General features: G+C 42.9%; 1 protein-coding gene across 1 annotated transcript in view; it reads right to left on the bottom strand.

Moving 5' to 3' along the window:
- LAMC1 (laminin subunit gamma 1) overlaps positions 1 to 18124 on the bottom strand; it is a 68868-nt gene that overhangs the window by 20369 nt on the left and 30375 nt on the right. The window contains exons 2-4 of the mRNA XM_074907025.1: positions 4521 to 4825; positions 2472 to 2602; positions 918 to 1084 (exon numbers count right to left, since the gene is read on the bottom strand). Of these exons, the coding sequence (XP_074763126.1) occupies positions 918 to 1084; positions 2472 to 2602; positions 4521 to 4825 (603 nt within the window). The remainder of the gene's footprint in view (positions 1 to 917; positions 1085 to 2471; positions 2603 to 4520; positions 4826 to 18124) is intronic.

The raw sequence follows: 18124 nt of genomic DNA, 5'->3' as shown, positions 1-18124 counted from the left end.
TTTTTGCTGTGGTTGAACACAAGGCTGTAATGATAAAATGGGCTCCTCAAGACCACTCTTATCTACCTCCAGAGGAAAACCAGCATTTTCTAACCTATTCCCTTCCACTTTGGGCTGCCATTTGCATCTGAAATGCCACCCTTCCATGCAGCAACATTGATCTCAAGTCATTGAGCCAAGCATGAGAAAGTAACAGTGAGGCAGACTCCATGCTGTAAGGAGAGTTTCTCCTCTGGATTTCAAAACCCCTCTGCCTAGGGCACAGGAGACCTGGGTTTCAGCGGCCTGTTGAGGGAAGCCACAGGTCTTGACCAGACAGCTGGGACCTATCACAGCAGTCAGACTGGAAGAAAGCTTTTCTGTTTGAAAAAGCTCACCATAAAGTAAACTACCAGGAGCTGTAGTCTGCAACACAAAACCAAGGAAAATAAATTGGCATTCAGTCACAGAGATCAACATTTGCAGTTCAAAACTGTTACAACAGCTTCAAAATTGGATAGTCAACAAGCAACTGTAAAAACCAGTAACAAAAATACAAGAGGAAGTCAGCAGATGCTAAATGAGGAGCTTTTTAAAGGGCAATTATACTCCAGCAGACTAAATATATGGTTTTTCTCTGTATGTCCCATACAGTACAATCCTGTACATTTTTACAGCATACCTCTTTCCTAAAGGTCACTCCCATTTTTCTCCAGGAAGGAGATGCCCCTTTCTAGGGACCTACCAGAAAGCTCCTACAGGATAGGAATGACCAGCAGTCCCACAAAATTTCTGCAGAAAAACATCAGAACTGTGCTTAACACTGGCTAACTGCAACTGCGACAACTTAAAACCATGCAGGGCCAGCTTCTGGATGCCAACAGAGGCAGGGGACCTAACCTGTGAGTGATTTTCCCCCCAAGTGTGGCTGTACGTACATAAGCATTCATTGGCACTCTCTGCTGTTGCTCTCCTCCACGGACGGTCATTGAAGAAAGGGAGACACTTTTCACAGTCAACTCCGAAGGTGTTGTGTTTGCAGTTGCAGACCAGCTTCCCAAACTCATTCTTCACACACTCACTCGCATGCCCATTACATTTACATCTGGTTAACGAGAGACAAGGAACAGGTATTTAAACTCCAGGGATCCAGGTCACTCACAAAGCAATGCTGAAAACAAAGCTCAGATCTGAAAATCTCAGACGAGACAAATTCAAAGGTAGATGGTCATAACAAAATTGAGAATATGGCTGCAACTGCTCAGTCTGAAGGAGAGGAGGCTCCAGGGAGACCTTACTGAGGTCTTTCAATATCTGAAGGGGGTTTACAATAGATGGAGGGAGACTTTTTACCAGGGCCTGTAGTGACAGGACATGGGACAATGATTTTAAACTGAAAGAGGGTAGGCTTAGATTGGACTTGAGGAAGGAATGTTTTACAATTAGACTGGTGAGGCACTGGCACAGGTTGCCCAGAGAAGTCACGGATGCCCCACCACTGGAAGTGTTCAAGACCAGGCTGGATAGGGCTTTCAAGTTGGGCTAGTGGAAGGTATCCCTGCCCACTAGCTGTGGGGGCTGGGGGGTGGACTGGATGATCTTCAAAGGTCTCTTCCAACCCAAACCATTCTGTGAAACAAACAGGTGTAGCATGCTTGAGGTAGGCCTTTAGAAACACAAGAATGTTAGCCTACTCTGCAGTCTGACATCACAACAGAATAAGTAGGAGATTCTGTTGGCTTTAGGTTAGTATATTCTCCACAGCTTCTCTCTCATGAGAGTCCAGGAAAAGGCATGCATGCTGGCCATGTGCTTGTATCAGTAAGAAATTAAATAGCACAAAAGGGACTAATACAGAAACCCAGGGACCTCCACAGCCTGGTGGTGCAGCCAGTGCAAATCCCCATGCTGTCAAATCCCCATCTCAGGACTGCTCTCTGCAAATAGTACAAAACACTGGGCTCAGCTCCATTTATCAAAACATTTTATCGTCAACAACTTAAGATTCAACCATACACTCTGGCAAAAGGAAGAGTCTTGTACAACGCTTCAGATTTTCATAGGAGATACCTCCCAAAATTTATGTGAAGCAGAGATGCCGTTATTTTCTACTTACTGTTAATCTAGCCAGAGAACAATTAATAACACGTTAAAAAACACACAAAGCACAGGGTAGGAAAAAGTTGGGTTTTTTCTTTTGTTTTATATTTTTGTCACCCTTTTCACTCTTCACCCTTCACCCTCCCAAATCATTTCATCAAGGAAGAAAAAAAAAAATATTCAACCTCTGTTTGCCCTGAAATTATAGCTACAAGAGGTTATACACAGTATTTGCAAGCTTCATAAGTTTCATTTTACTGCATTTTTGGTTTAGGACAGTCAAAAGATCCGTGCTTAATGGTACCATGTGAGTATAATCAATATCTTTAAAGCACTCTAGTAAATCCTGACCAAAAGCTTTAAATAACTATAGAGGTTTATTTTCTACTTACCTACCACCCACAGCAAAATCAGAAATTGCATAGTAATAAGACTTGAGAACTTTTGGGTCATTGAAAACTTCATCTCCAAATGTGTTCAGACGGTTGAGGGTCACTCTAATATCTGTAGCCGTCACCCATTCCTAGAGCAGACAGAAATCCCATCAGATTAAATATCAAACATCCCCCTCAAGCATGTACTAGTGCTGTGTCATTAGCAGTTGTATTCACAAAGTCATTCAGCAATCAACAAGTTCCTTATTTTCCACTCTGCACCTCAGAAGCTCACCCATCCCTGCCCAAGAGGCCTCACAACACATCCTCCTGGTTTGGACATGTTTTTGGGACCCTACTCCTCTCTGGGCACCCTTTCCAAAGCCTCTTCACATCTTGACTGCTCTCAACCGGGAAGCAGTGGGTAACCTCTCCAGCAAAAAGTGCAGTGCAGGCAATTATGCAAGCTCACTAATTGTGCATATCTATCTGACCACAATTTTCGTGCAAAGTCATACAGCACAAACAGGAAAAGCTTTAGGGTACGCTCGTCTGCAGACATACACCGCCAGAGGAAAAGACAGACAGACGAATGAGGCTGGGGGAGGCTGAGGAAGGAAAACAGACAGGCGGATCTGACTTACAACACAAGAGCTTTTCATAATATTTACACAGCATCTTCACCACAGTCCCCTACCCTCCTCTAGCAACGGCCAGCAAATGTAGCCTGTCTCCAAATTTCACACCACCTTCAGACAGTGACTGTCATTAGTACCTCCTTGTTTTTATTACAGCTTCTGCAATGCCATTTTCCTTCAAACACCATAAAAAAGAACATAAGAAAAACATTCCTGCTTAGCCATTTTGCCAGTACTATATGATTTACAAACACTGCATAAACACATGGAAGTGCTGAGCACAAAATACACATTTATTACAGTTCTGAAAAGCAATGCCAGAAGTTTGCACATGTTTTAGGAAACTGGAGGTCAGGTCTCTCTAATCCTTACACAGTGAAGTTCATCAGAAAATTACACACCATATCACTAACTTGACATCTCTCCATTCACCTTAACGATTAAACCCTGTTTTCTGCAAGGGGCAGCTACACCAACACGGTGGTCAAACTGGTTCTTTTCCATTTCAAGAGTTCCTCCCCCTTTCTCATTAATCTCTACTTTTGTTTGCAGAAGCAAGCCCCACCAGATTCTGCTCTTCCTGCCCACTGGCTGGGGATCAGAGACAGGTGAGCCCCAATCTTTCTGGGTGTTCACATCTCAGTCTCTCCTGCTACTCTAAGAGAGATGAGGGAAGACATGGTGATCCCAGCTCCAAAAGGAAGGGATGAGCCCTGATGGGGCAAACCCCACAGCTTTAGCTCCCTGCTGCAATATATGCTGGAGAAGTCATCAAGCAGAATACAGAAAGTGGCAAGTAAACTTGATACACTGGTGCTCCCAGTATGCTCCTGACCGCTGTCCAACTGGCACTGTGAATGCTAACAATAAAAAACCCCAACCGAACCCCCTCGCAAGCTGCCTGTAAGAGAAAACAAATACTGTGGATAAAACCAACCTCCCCTGCCCCAACAGACATGTAAGAGAACAGGTTAGGGTTTCCAATAACCCTTTATTTGTTATGAAGAATCTGACACTTCTTAATTTTTTTGTGCTCCAAATATACATGCAGATGCCTCAAATACTCGTGTGACTTAGACTTTACCTTCCTTTGTCCTTACACCTCAAACAGCAACAAAATGCCCACAGCTGCTTTCTAAGCAGGCAGAGATCTGCATTCATCCTCCTCTAAAGATTTCCATAATGCCAAATAACAAATCACCCTTAACACCATGGATTTTGCTTTCTGTACCATAGACTAACAATAGAACCGAGTTCAATTCTTCCTTTAGAAGTGTCTCTTTGGATTGTCCATCCCAGCTTACCTGTGCAAGGGCCTTTCAGTATGTAAAGGACTACATTCAGTATGTAGTGCAGCCCGCAGTCAGCACAAAGCCATCATCCATAACAGCCTCAGCTCAGACCACCTGACTTGGTCCTGCTCACATACCTGTAGCACAGGGCTGTTGTCAAAGTTATAAGCACTGGGACGCCCCTCCAGTGTTGAGAATGCCACGTTGCCTCCAGTGAGGGGGGAGATGTCACTGAACTCGTCCGTGCAGAGCGCCTGCTGCTCATCCTCCCCAGTCCGAATAAAGCCACGATTGACTTTGTGATAGGTGCTCTCACAGGAGCCACTGTAATACTGGTAGGGCACCCATGGGCCATCTTCCCTGGTGCGCTTGTAGATTGCAAAGCTTTCAGGCCGACTGGTGTGAAACTTCAAACGCACGTATGTGATGTCAAAGGCCTTTCCTGCAGATTAGAGGATAAAGAGATGAGACCCAAACATCTTAAAACAGAAAGAAAGAGTGGCATTGCAATTCTCTCTTTGGAAGAGACACCTCCTCTAGTACTACCCAGCAGGATGAGCAGTGTCCAGTAGCACCAGAAGTAGCTCTTCCAGTCTTATGTACTGTATCTCCTGACAAAGACAAGGTGAAGGAACCAAAAGCAGAAGTCGAGGGCAGGCTGAGACAAATACACAGACCTACAGATTTCTGTGCAGCCAAACACACATCCCATAAGCGCAATTCTCTCTCTTTCTCAGACATCACCAACAGCATCCTTACCCCAACAGGTGACAGACTACATAAAACCCACAGACAGTTTGTGTGTATCTAAGGCCAGGTCCAAGTGAACCATATCATTCAATAATATTTCTTTCAGATACATGTATAGGAGAAACAGTATTAACCAGAGAGGTAAGGGTCACACTGTATTTTGAACCTCTGCTTCCTCCCTAGATAGACAATAACCCAAACTCTTTCTACTACTCATAAAGCCTTTCCTCCAGCACTGAACTACTGAGTACACCCTCTTCTACTCATTCCCTGGGAAAGACAAAAGAAGGTTTAAATTTCCCAGACCATATGATTAAAGTCACCAAGACACTTTTCAGATCAAAGTGAAGTGATTTACAAACTAGCCATGTTCTCCCTCTCCTAGGAGGATAAATGTCAACCCACCTCCCTGCCCTGTGTTCTTAATAGGTTTTTGGTGATCAACAGACCGTCCTCCCCCATGGATTCCTCTCCAGTGACTAGAGCATCTACCCCTGTGCACACAAACCAACTGCCCAGGGAACTCACACCCCTAAGGAAACCCATTAAGGGAAAAGGGCTGTAGCACACTTTTACCACCTTCCTCCACCGTCCTGGCCAGCCGAGGGGCACGTTCCCAGGAGGCAGCATACAGCTGTGTGCTGGCTGTTCTTGTTCCACCTCAGCCAGCAGACTATGTACCATCAGAACACCCTGAAGCACGTAGAGAACTTACTAAAACTACATGAGGTTTGTCTGGAACAAAACTTTGGGTGTTTAGTCCCTGCCATGCTCTTTTATGCTCCCGCCACCTCCAAGAAAAACACTGCTCTAAGCAGAGCAGTGCTCTAAGCTGTCACTGGTCCCTTCGTTGAACAAAAACAAAAGCTACTATAAGAGTTTCAACTGATTGAGAAACAGTTTTTTTCTGCCTGTAGAAGTCACACAGATTTAACCTCAACTTGAAAAATTAACTCCATCATGTTAAATTTTAACATGAAGCTTTGCACCTGCTGAACAGTGGCTCACTTCACAAGTTAAAGCAGATCAGAGGCACCAGGCAACAAGAACAGCGTGCCTCTCAAAGCACACACACAAAACCTGGTGGCAATGAATGAGGTCATGAACCCAGGTTCTCGCTCACCAGCCACCTACTAGTCAGACCAGGACCAGTCTACATTAGGCATGTCACACCCATGGCCTTGCACAAGGGAGGAGCCTTTGTCCTTTCTGGCTGCTGGAAACAATGAAGTAGCAGAAGCATGGCAAAGGGTCCTGAAATCAACATAGCAGTAAAAAAAAAAAAAAAAAAAAAAGGCAAGACATACAGCACCTGAAAAACTAACACTTACATGTCCCAAGGATAAAAAAGGACCAATCTTGTGTTTAAAGCCAAAGAAAGCTGCTGATACCCCAACCTACTAAAAAAAAGTACTGTGTGTGACAATGCGAGACAGCTGGGGCATTGTGCAGATACAAATCCCCTTAATACTTCCCACAAAGTACCCTTTCCTATTTCTATCATGCATGACGTTACGGGTGACCTAACAAGATGGAAGCTAGACATTCACAATCTGTGACTCTTGCCCAATACCAGCTCAGTGTTGGTTTGAGGTAAAGTTATTTAATGAGATGTTATACACAGAAGACAAGAGAGAAACAATCACATTATTAATGCCAAACTGCTTCTGTGAGGATCTAGAAACTCCAAAGGATCAGCAGTTAACAGCATAACACAGCTTAGATGTACTCTCCCCTTGCTGCCCATTACAAGAGATTAATTCTGTTTCCATTTACCTGGAAGTACTTTTCTTATGAATCTCAATGCAAGAAAAGCAGACATCACATGTACAAATCAGTCCCTCCCAGGCTTCCCATTTCTCCCACTACACTGTCTCTTCTCAATAAGAGAGCTCCTCACTGAAGACAAAGTACGCTTCAGAGGCGAAGAGCATGCACATGCAGAAAATCAAGGTGAGCACACCAGTCACAAGCCAATAGGCTGGGCACGCACAGATATCTTCTTCAGGTCCATGACAAACAAATCCAGGATATACTCCCCAACTTTTCCAGCTAAAGGTAAGGAGTCCCAGAAGCAAATGCCTCATCGTTCTTCTGCATGAAAACCTTAGTACATGTGTTGACCTGCAACTTGCCAGCCTGAGAACTTCACCAACACCTTGGATGGGCAGCAGCTAAAACCAGACCTACCATCATGGTTTTATCACTAATAAAACTGCCATCAGCTTAATGAAAAAGTTCTCTTTGAATCCAGGTGCTAAAATAAAGCAAACTACAAGGCTCAAAGTCTGCCCTGGTGGGATTTCTTTAGGCAATTTTCATCACAAATGGACAGCAGGCAAGAGCAGCCATTCCATGAGTCAAGAGGGGGAAAAAAAAAAGCCAGAGGCAACAGCACGAAGATCATTCAATTAAATTGTGTCAATTGAATTGTCAAGAATAGCCTGCTACTTTGACTTGGGATGGTTAGTTTTCTTCTACTAGTACTGCATTCCTCTAGCATGAAGCAAAACCCCTGCATTCAGGCTTCATCAAGATGATTTTGGGGAGGAAACACTTTGAAAGCATCCTGGGAATGAAGGGGGGCCAGGCATGTGCTCTCACTCTACACACACACACACAATTTTCTGCTGTAGAAGAAAGGCCAGGTCACAGCCTGCATGTTCCAAAAAAAATAACTATTTTTTTTCCCTCTCCACTACAACTGGATTATGGTCCCTGTTTCCCAACAAGGTCTCCTACAGTTCCTTGCAAAAATTCCAGCTCAGCTAAAGGCACAACACGTGCAAACTGTGCTCTGGGCAACACATTTTTCCATAGAAATCCCTTGTGCTAAATGGAAAGGGCCCTCCCTTTTTCATCTTCAGTTTTACACGGTGAGCCAACAGAAACTCATTCAAAACTCTCCTGACCAAGCAACCCAGGTGAAAAAGACATTTATTTCAGCTGGCAGTGTAACTACTTGAGAAATCCTGTTAATGGCATTAAACAGGAATGCAGTTAATGCACACAGAGCAGCTATGCACTAGCACCTTATCAGCTTGCTGTGGTTAAATACTGCTGGAACAATAGAGTTTACCCAAGACCAGCTGACACAGTATTGAAATGCGTTTCCCCACTGTTCATACTGAACGCAAAAGCTGTGCTTCGCAGCCTGGCAACTAGCAGGGTGCTTCAAGGTTGCAGAGCATTTTTCTAGCAAAGGTAAGCTGCCTAGATTGCCTTCCAGTATTGCAGGGCTCAAACATATACTACTATTATGCTGAGAAATGACAACAGCAATAACCAGGTGCAAGGCAGTTTTAAAAGGTCTCATTTGAAAGACAAAAAGTCATTGTTCTCCTGTTCCTAGAAGCTGGTAATTATTTTGATCTCAGTTTGTCTTAGAGGTGTCTGATAGTGTCGAGTATCATATTTCCATCTGCATATTAAGAAGTAGCAGTTTCTTTTTGTGGGAAGAACTCTAGATGTTTATTATAAAAACCTGTCAGTAGAAAGACAACATGTAGTAATTCATAACCATGAGCTCAACACTTCAGAAGCACAACCTGACATGTCTAAAGCATACACAGCTCAAAATCATGAGTGCACATTTTAAAACTGCATCTTTTCAGAGGCATGAAGCTGTTTGCCACCAAGTGACGAGGTGACAAAATAATCAGTCCTTTTTGGTAATTCCGGCTGATGTAGGAAACCCCACAATATCTTTCTCTAAAGTAAGCAAGAACACGTATAAGCCTTCAAGACAGTGTTGCAATTACAGATTCAACGAAGCGAACAAGTCTGGGTGCCTGCAGAGGCAGCAGCAGTAGCTTTGGAAACATTCAGCATTGTTGAAGGCAGGGGATGCTTCCCCCAACAACCTGCTCACATCATCAGGCTGACCACAGCTGCCAGATATCATGAGCAATCAAAACCCTTTCCTCAGCAGGGTTATCACTCAATTCTGTATCTCGAGGTCCATAAGGAAATGTGCCATGCTGAAAACCAGACTGGAAAAATGTAAGCAGATGCTATTTAGATCTTTAGAAACTCCTCCCTTTTCCCCCAAGTTAGAAATTCATCCCTACACACAAAAGGCCTCCTTGTATTCAGACCCCTCAGAATGGATAGATAATTTACATCAGGAAAACGTCCAGCCAGCTGGCACACAGACTACAAGCACTGAATTGTGAGCAGATGCCTGGATGAGATAAGCCCAGATGACACTCGCCTCCTTCATTATCAGTCCACCCGCATCCCCTGCACACAGGAAGAAGCCACATTACCTCTTTTGCACTCTCTGCCATCCCTTAGTGCATCCTCCCAGCAGTGAACTTTAAAATACAACTGCTGAGTCTTGCTGCACAGGGAAAAAAAAAAAAAAAAAATCCACCCAAGATAACTATACCGGGCAAAGAACCAAGACTTTGCAGATTTGTTTTCAGCAAAATTCACTGAGCAGTAATTAAATGGTTAAACTTTGCTCTCTTTCTCTGTTGGTTGGCTCCTGTTTCACACAGCTACCTGCTGACAAGCTATTTCTAAGTAAAGGTTAAAAGGATTGAAAACAAGCCAGTAAAAAAATACAGCCAACTTATTTCTTTTTGATTGGATTTCATTTTCATTTTGCAGTGACAGGACAAAGAGCAAGCAACTACCACTGGCATTTCATTTTGCTCTCATTTGACCCGCTTTCCCATCATTCCCAGGAAGAAAGGCCAGCTTTCCCAGTTTACTAGACTGGAACATGCCATTTGCCCATCTTGTCCTTACTCCTACCTCAACTCTGCCCTTCTTGAACCATCAAATGTCCCCACAACCTAGCACAATGCTGGACCAGCAGTAAGCAGACAGACTTACTCTGCTGCTTCAAGACATGAATGCTCATTTGCTCCTCTCATAAATAAAGAGCTACCAGCCATAACAGGAGGCAGCATCTTACAGTCTTACACTATCACAATGTACAGAGGGTAGCACAGATACTGGAACCTCACATAAGCAGCGAATTGTGAGGGACGGAAATGTTGATGGCAGTAGACAGAGGCCAGTGAGTTCACAAGATCTTATTCAAGACCAATCATTGCTTCTTGAGTCAACCAACCACTCCAAGTTCTCAGCTACTGCAGTATTTTGTTCAGCTTCCCATGCTAGAAACCCTCCTGGAGGCTTCATTCCTGGAGCACAGGGGCTGCAGATGAGGGGAATATTTAAGGAGAACAAATTATCCTATCCCATGGAACAGGACAGGATCTCAGGATCTTCCAGCATACAGATGGACAACAAGAGCAAGACAATGTTTATAAGGAGGGGAGAAAAGTGAGAAACATCCTGAGCAACTTGCTCTTTTGGAATAAAAAAGTTTTATTAAACAACAACAGTCCAACACCTGCAAGACACATAAGTAGTAAATTATGTTGCCTGCATCACAAGCACATGAAAAAGCCAAACTTATGACAGAAAACAAGAAATAACTGTTGTTCTAGAGTGAGTGTCCTTTACAACTACACCCTAGCTTTTCTGGGAAAATTTGTGGAGGAGGAGGAGGAAGACGAAAGCACTGGTATTGTGCAAGAAAATGGAATATCCAGCATCTGAAGAAAGAAAATAAGGATTTCCATTTTCTGATGATCTTCACTGGAGAAATAACTCCATGCAGGGGCACAGATGACAGCTCTCAAACGCTGAGTGATAGCCCTTATGGGAACACAAACTAGTAATAATAAACCTCAGGTTTATTTTCTTGTCCTCACCTAAAGTACCTGGAAATTCAGGCATTTATGTCATGAACAAGAAACACCTGAAGGATTTTAACACAATCCCATCATAAACCACACTCCATCAAACCAAAGATTTTAGCATGTGGAGCTCCACCACAGATGGGCATCTCTGCTTTAAGAAAGCCCAGAGATATAAACACGGGTTGCTTTTTCAAGATGCCTGTACTAGGACAGGGATGGAGGAAGGAAACAGGTTTGGGACACTGGGGGAATGAGCACAGCCCTGAGCATGCTGGAACGAAGGTGAACTCCCACCACCCCATTAGATCATGCATTCTTCCAGCGCTCCCGAACAAAGGCACCATTGACTTGGGAGCGTGGGCGGCTCCGGACAGCAAAAGGCTGCCCAGTAAATTATTGCATGATAATCCAACATTGATAAGTCATCAAGGCTGCTTGTTCCAGTCATGTTTCCAAAAGGGGGAGGAGGGGAAACTTATTTTCCCCTTCATGGGCTGAAGGCAGCCTCCTGAGAAAGGAATGATCAAATAAAAAGATGCCTAAGTCAGTGTAAAAGTCAGAAAACGCCTAATAATTCAGTACAGCTTGCTGCCTTATTTGTACAGCTTTGATGCAAAGATGTTAAGTCTGTTTCCCAAAACGGCCAGCTGTGTTTATTCACTAGAGACTGGAAAGATCCCATGTACAACACAAAAGTCCTATCTGCACAGGAAGCCTCAAACTCCTTTTTCAGCACAAACGATAAAAGCTCATTCTAAAAAGGCACTTTACACTTGGCAAGCACAACCAGATCACAGATGATCAAGGACACCACGGGCCATGCTGGCGAGGGCTCCATTTCATTCACGGATTGCAAAGCTACCTCCTGCCACAACTGTCAGCACCAAGATGAGCAGGATCTGGGTTACAGAGGGCTGGGATCTTTGGAAAGTTCATCTGCTTGTATCAAACATCCAGAAGCTGCTCCCTGGCCTGTACACAACAGGTATGGGTGAAACCAAGTCACTCCCTCAACTGAAGGAGCACAAAAAAAAGTGGGGGTTTACTCTCCCAAAATGGGGGTTTTACCCAAGAAAACAAAAATTGATCTAACGAGTTTACTTATCCAGGAAAGACAAGAAAAGCACCCTTCATTCTCAGCAGAAGAATGCACAGCAGTTAGCAAAAAATCATAATTTCATCACTGTAATTTTATCACTGATAGTCCATAATGGCAACACCAACAGTGACTTCAAAAACAACAGCCAGTGGTAATTTCCACACATTCCAAATCACTGTGGGACCATGCAACTTTACATTTTCCACAGGAGGTTTCCTCATGTTGGAGATACAACTATCATTCAGTAAAAACTGAAGCAAGCAACCACCAGCACAGCTGCTGGAAGATCAGAGCTGGTGGCAGCAGCAAACCAGAGGACATTCACCAAAATGCTTTCAATTAAACTGTACAGTGTGATACTTCTCATCCTTGGCAACACAGCTATTACAAACATTTCTTGTTTAAGACCACATCTCCAAAGGAATCACAGAGCCACAAATATTACCCGCTTTCAAATCATTCTTACAGCATTCAACTTAAAGTGACAAACTAAAGAGCAAATCACACTTTGATAATTTCCCCTCAGATATTTTCATCTTACAGTAGAAGGTGCAGGAGGGAGTATTCCTGATGTTCGGCTCCAACTGTATCTTTTCAGAGGTGATGTGGAGATGCAACAATGACTGGAAAAAAAAAAGTCTTAAAACTTACTTTCAAACTACAAAAGTTTAAATAGCTAAGCAAAAATGAAGTTGCATCTTCTTTAAATATATTTGGCCAAATGCCAAACACATGACTTCTTGTAAAAAGAAAATAAATTTATTGGATTGAGGTGCAGTACCTTGCAAACAAGTTTAATATCAGATGATATCTGGTGAGAATCACTAAGTTATTTACTTACAGGACAACTAGATTTTACTGACTTGGGACAAAAAAAAAAACATCAAGTAAAAAGCATTTTGCAAATGGGTTAGTTAGTGTAGGAACGTTAAAAGATTTTCCTGAGGTCTGTTTTCCTTCTGCATGCCCTCCCAGGAGCCTGACCCTCCAGCACCTTGACACTCTTCCCTTGCTCTTAGCATGCAGACTTTGGAGTAGTACACCCAAAAAATCGAAGTATATGCAAGGCTTCAGTCTGAGAAGTTCAGCAAACCCAAATGACCAGTCAAAAACATCCCAACCAAAGGCAGCATCGAAGTTATTTTGGATGGCATGCGGGTGAGACACCAGATGCCCCTGGCTCCAGTCCCAGCACTCCTGAGGGGAGGCACACCAGCTCTCACTGAAGTGCTGCCTCTCAGCCTAGCTCAATGGCTCCGTTGTTCATGATCATCACCCACTAGCTTCTATTAAATGATATTTATGAAGCCCTTTACCCTGCCTGTTGACAGGCCCTGCTTTTCCCACACACCCCCTCTCCACCTCCACACGTGCTTGTAGCCCGGAACAGCTCTGAAGTCTGGCTTCGCTCCTATCTGAATCAGATATCAATAACACCACACAGCTCACGTTATTAAGCCTAATTATGAACAAATTAAGTGACAGGAGTGCTCTGAGCAGCAGGAAGTTCAGCAGTTTTGGGAGCAGGATGACCTTCCAGACTAGCTCCCACACTGCTGGCTGTACAACCACAGAGAGGCCAGAAACGCTCCTTACACAAAACACTGAATTCTCTGGAAATTTGATGGTTTAATCTCCCTCCTGCCCCTGCCCTTCCACCTCCCACTCAGCAGCCACAGATTTTTTTTTTCAAACACGGGCCATAATTTAACACAGCAGCTATTTGGAAATAATACTGTTGCTATTAGCATCCCTCACCTGTCACTGAAGACAAGACAGCTTTCTTTTTTCAAGTATTTAAGGAGTTTTGCATTCTTCAATAAACATTTAAGAAAACTAACTTCTAGCACATATGAAAAGCAGCATTTAATGTTGCACAGAGCTTGCATGCCTCCTGTGTCCCCATCTCCTACTGAGAAGTCTCCCCCTCCTTCCAACTGACTCCGGCTATGGATTTTAAGTAGCTGTTTGCATGCCTTCACACTATCTTTTAATGCATTTTCAGTCAATTACAGGCTTAGGCACAAGCTACCATTATTTATGAAACACAAATTGCAGCAATATCCATACAGACCATTTTCAACCACCCACCCACACAACAGTTTTACTTTCTCAGCCTATTAAGCCAGGGAAGGAATTGGGATAAACAGACTGGACAAAACCATTGCTGGAGCGAGGCCATTTCCAAAACAAAGCTTGCCACTGAGTTATGTTTCAAATATGTTTTGGAAAGTCAGAAGCAAAGTTCTTCCAAATTTTTCTTGAAGCAGAGAAGGAACTGCACTCAGTTCTCAACTCAGAAGTAACAGCCAGCATGTGCCTTCAACTCTGCCTCTGGAGAATAAACTGCACAAACTGCAAACACTCATGGAACTTGCAAAGGTTTATTAAACACAATCGTGCAAGTTCATATTCATCCTCACATTCTGTCTGGAAACACGAAGGACAAGAAACTACTAAATGCAGTGATTATTTCTAAGGAAAGAGTTTAGCAGAAAACCACACATACTCAAGACAGAAGCATGGCTTAGTGTGAGCAGTCTCCAACAGTCCCCCCGCAGGCAACTCCATAAGATTACTTTGAAACACTGTGAACAAAGAAAAATGAAACTGGATGCTCTTTGCTGACCCTTCAAAGATAATACTAACTCCAGGTTTATCAATACTTCCAGCTGCAAAATCTGAAGCCCTTGGTTTAATTCACAGACTAGAACAGAGTCAAATCTACTTTCTGTCAGGCTCCAAAGCACCTCAGTGTATCCACACCAAACCTAGATTTGTAAAGTTCTCTGTAGATCAAAACTCCTTCCACCCAGGGTAAAGTGTGCCCATCCAGGTACAGAGAAAACTCTGAAAAAGCAAAAAAAATAGATACAGTCACAGTCTCTCCTTACCACTTTATGTAAGAGAGATTTCCAGACTGAGAGAACATTATTTTGCTGTTACTTTGTAAAGGAAGGAATTGAAAGAAAGTGCCAACATAGTTGCTGAAGTGGGACCGAGCACCACCTAGAATACTACCGAGACACTAAACCTCAAATGAGTTTCCTACAAAGCAGGTTTTTCTACAACAGTTCCAGTGGAAACAAAAAAAATAAAACTTTTTTTAAAAGACTTTCCCTGAGAATTTTTAATTTGTTGATCTTATCTACTGGTCTTGAAACATGGGCATCTACATCTTGAAACATACATTATAGTATCAAGCTAAATGTCAGTGCCTGGTTCCCAGTGGCGGGAATGGAACTGAACCCTAACAATTCTGGGTGTGCAATTAATTCACTTCATTAGCCATAGAGAGGTGAGGCAGTTGTTCTGTTAACAGACTAAGTCTGATGGAAAAGGAAAAAAAAAAAAAATTATGCAAAGAAATACATTTTATTCCCAGATGGTCAGAGTGCATGGTGCTTAAGAACTCAGACCTGCATTTAAGTTAAAAAAGTGTGGATTAGGAACAGCTGCGGAAACACTTACAGCACAACGTCTGGACAAAGCAACAGAAAACCCACTCACTCCACCAAGAAGTAGGTTCATCAGCCCCTAGGATGTTACAGAGAACATTTCCAGTGAGGTCACTGTGGAAGAGGACCCCCACAAGCAGCCTTCTAGCAAGCATCTAAGAAACATCTTGCACATCAGAAGAGAAACCTCCTGTCCCCAAGCTCCACACTGAGAGGCACATGCTACAACTTGTTAGATCACACCACATCCTTCCCAGTCACACACAGGTTCTTCGGCAGCATAAGAATACCTCAATATTTCCTTAGATAAGAGCACTGCCTGAAAGAGGGTGACTGTACAGAAAATTAATCATTTGCACTGAATGCCAAACAATGATATTTTCTTCAGGCATGCTACACCACTGTGAAGCCTAAATAAACTCTACCAGAAAGCATTTTTCTCAGGAGAGAGTATTAAAAAATCAATTTTCTGAGTAGTACTGCTAAGGCAGTGACACTCCTTTAAAAATGTTAAATGCATAGTTGACAAAAGCCTTTTTTGAAGCTAAAAGATAACTCTCATAACTCATTAACGTAAACTACCACACATTAAAACTTCAAGTAATTTATTGACCATCAGTGACAGCCCATGAAGTAGGAGTCAAGTTATTTCTTCCTCCCTCTGCTTTCAGGGTCTTCAGTATGTATGCTGACCCTTCTGGCAGTATTTGGGGGGGTGAGAGGGGGGAAGAGAGAAGAAACAGCCACTTAAAGCCATCTGCAAAGCTGCTGCCTTTGTGAAGCCTGAAATAATACAGCACTCTCAAGACTTTGTTTTACGTTTAGGAATAGGTCAAACCCCAACCATCCTACCTGATACGGACACCCCAAGAGAGCTGATGAGCATCACACTCTTCAACCTACCACTGAGTTACAGCAACAAGGGCTTGGCTTCTCCAAAAGCTCAGACTTTCAAGACCCCATAGTATTCCTGTATCTGTCTCCGTTGGCTAGATAGGTAACTTGTTCATAGGTCAAGGGAAGCCACCACCACACAATCCCGAATGTTAATCTTTGCAGATATAAGCATTAATAAAACATCAAGGTGCATGTAAAGGATCAAAGTCTGGGCAAAGCATGTACAACTCAAGGAAAAAAGAAAGCTACTTTGGTTGGAAAATATAATCATTTGAGAAACCTACACAGCCTAACTATGATTTCATTTTCTGCAGGAGGTATGCAGCCTACCTTCGTCAAAACATTAAAAGCCCTTGAACTCTGCTGCACCTCATTCAGGAGGACATGCTTCTTACCTCTGCCCTCTTAAAACCTGTCATGACTCCTTCCTGAACAACGATTCAGCTAAAGCAATCAATACATTTATCAAACCAAGAAAGATTTGTATGACTCAGTGCAACAGAACAGAGAAAAATCCTAAAGTACCAAATGACACAACTTCTGGAGGCTTGCTTCCTTGATGGCCTGATAATTATTTCTAAAAATCTACCATTTCCTAGTAAACTTCTGATATCAAATGGATACGTTAGTCCTTATCTTTAAAGCAATTAATAGGGCCAGTCATAGTCAAAAAAAACCCCACTTGATCTTAAACCCTCAACAGCAGCACACATCAGCCAGACACAGCAGTTCTTAGCTTTAAAAACACAGAATTTAGAGACAAAAACATTTTATCAAAGGAGGTTCATCAGTTGCATGAGACTCTGAAAGGAGAAAATAAGTCAAGCCTAGGATCTGTCCACATTAAGTAAACGCTGCAAATGCACTGGAGCACTGGAGAAGGATCTTCATCAAAACCCCTTAAATCCCACACTGCCGTCTACCTTCAAACCCACTCAAACTTTTCCCTATAAAATTTCACACAATTCAAAGTGAAAAACGTTGCTCTATAGTGGTATTAAGTTTGAAAGTAAGAGTTGCTAAAAAATAAAAGCTTACCAAGGACTTCAACAGTGGTCTTAAACTCAAGGTGTTTTGTTACCATAGAGCAGCAGATGAACACAAAACAGGCAGAAAGACAAGTCTGTTGAGATCTGCTTAGGTGAAGCAGGACATTTAAAGCCACTGCACCCAGAGTCCCATACAATTCTTGATGTGGTTAAAACAAAAAAAGTGGGACAAAAGGACCCCTGTGAGCAGAGGAATTACGAACACACATCTTCCTATAATGCAAGCCTCTTGGTTCAGTTTTGGAAAGGAAGTCTTGCATCTTCTGAACTCCTTGACATGAATATCTTCAGAGATGCATCTGATTGCAGAAGCCAAAAGACTACAACAGGTGAAGATGTATGCTTGAAACCTGATTCCCTCTTTGGTCGACCTTTTTCATGACACTAACAAGAACTGTCATTATTGTGGAGAGCTTCCTCCTTCTACCCACCCAAGCAGGAAAAGAGCAAAGGGTTCAGAAACTATGTGGGACATGACAGGGCACAGACCAAATTCTCAGGTGAGGTTTAGTTCCATAGGACAATGCATTCCAGCAAGAGAAACACAACAGCCTCTTCCTTGCAAAGAGGAAATGAATAACCATGCCTTCCTGAGTCACTGTAAGAAATTCCACAAGCCTCTCATGACACTGTCAGAAAAAAGCTTTAACATACAAAGTCAATGGAGCAGCATCACATATAACAGCCTCTCTCTGGATGAGCAAATGGATGGTGACAACCTTCTTGGACGTCTCACTCCTCCAAAGACTTGAAAAGCATTTTTAATGA

The sequence above is a fragment of the Athene noctua genome, chromosome 5 (assembly GCF_965140245.1).
Source record: "Athene noctua chromosome 5, bAthNoc1.hap1.1, whole genome shotgun sequence".
Lineage (NCBI taxonomy): Eukaryota > Metazoa > Chordata > Aves > Strigiformes > Strigidae > Athene > Athene noctua.
The sequence above is the reverse complement of the archived record's forward strand: the minus strand, read 5'-3'. Positions and strand labels throughout refer to the sequence as shown.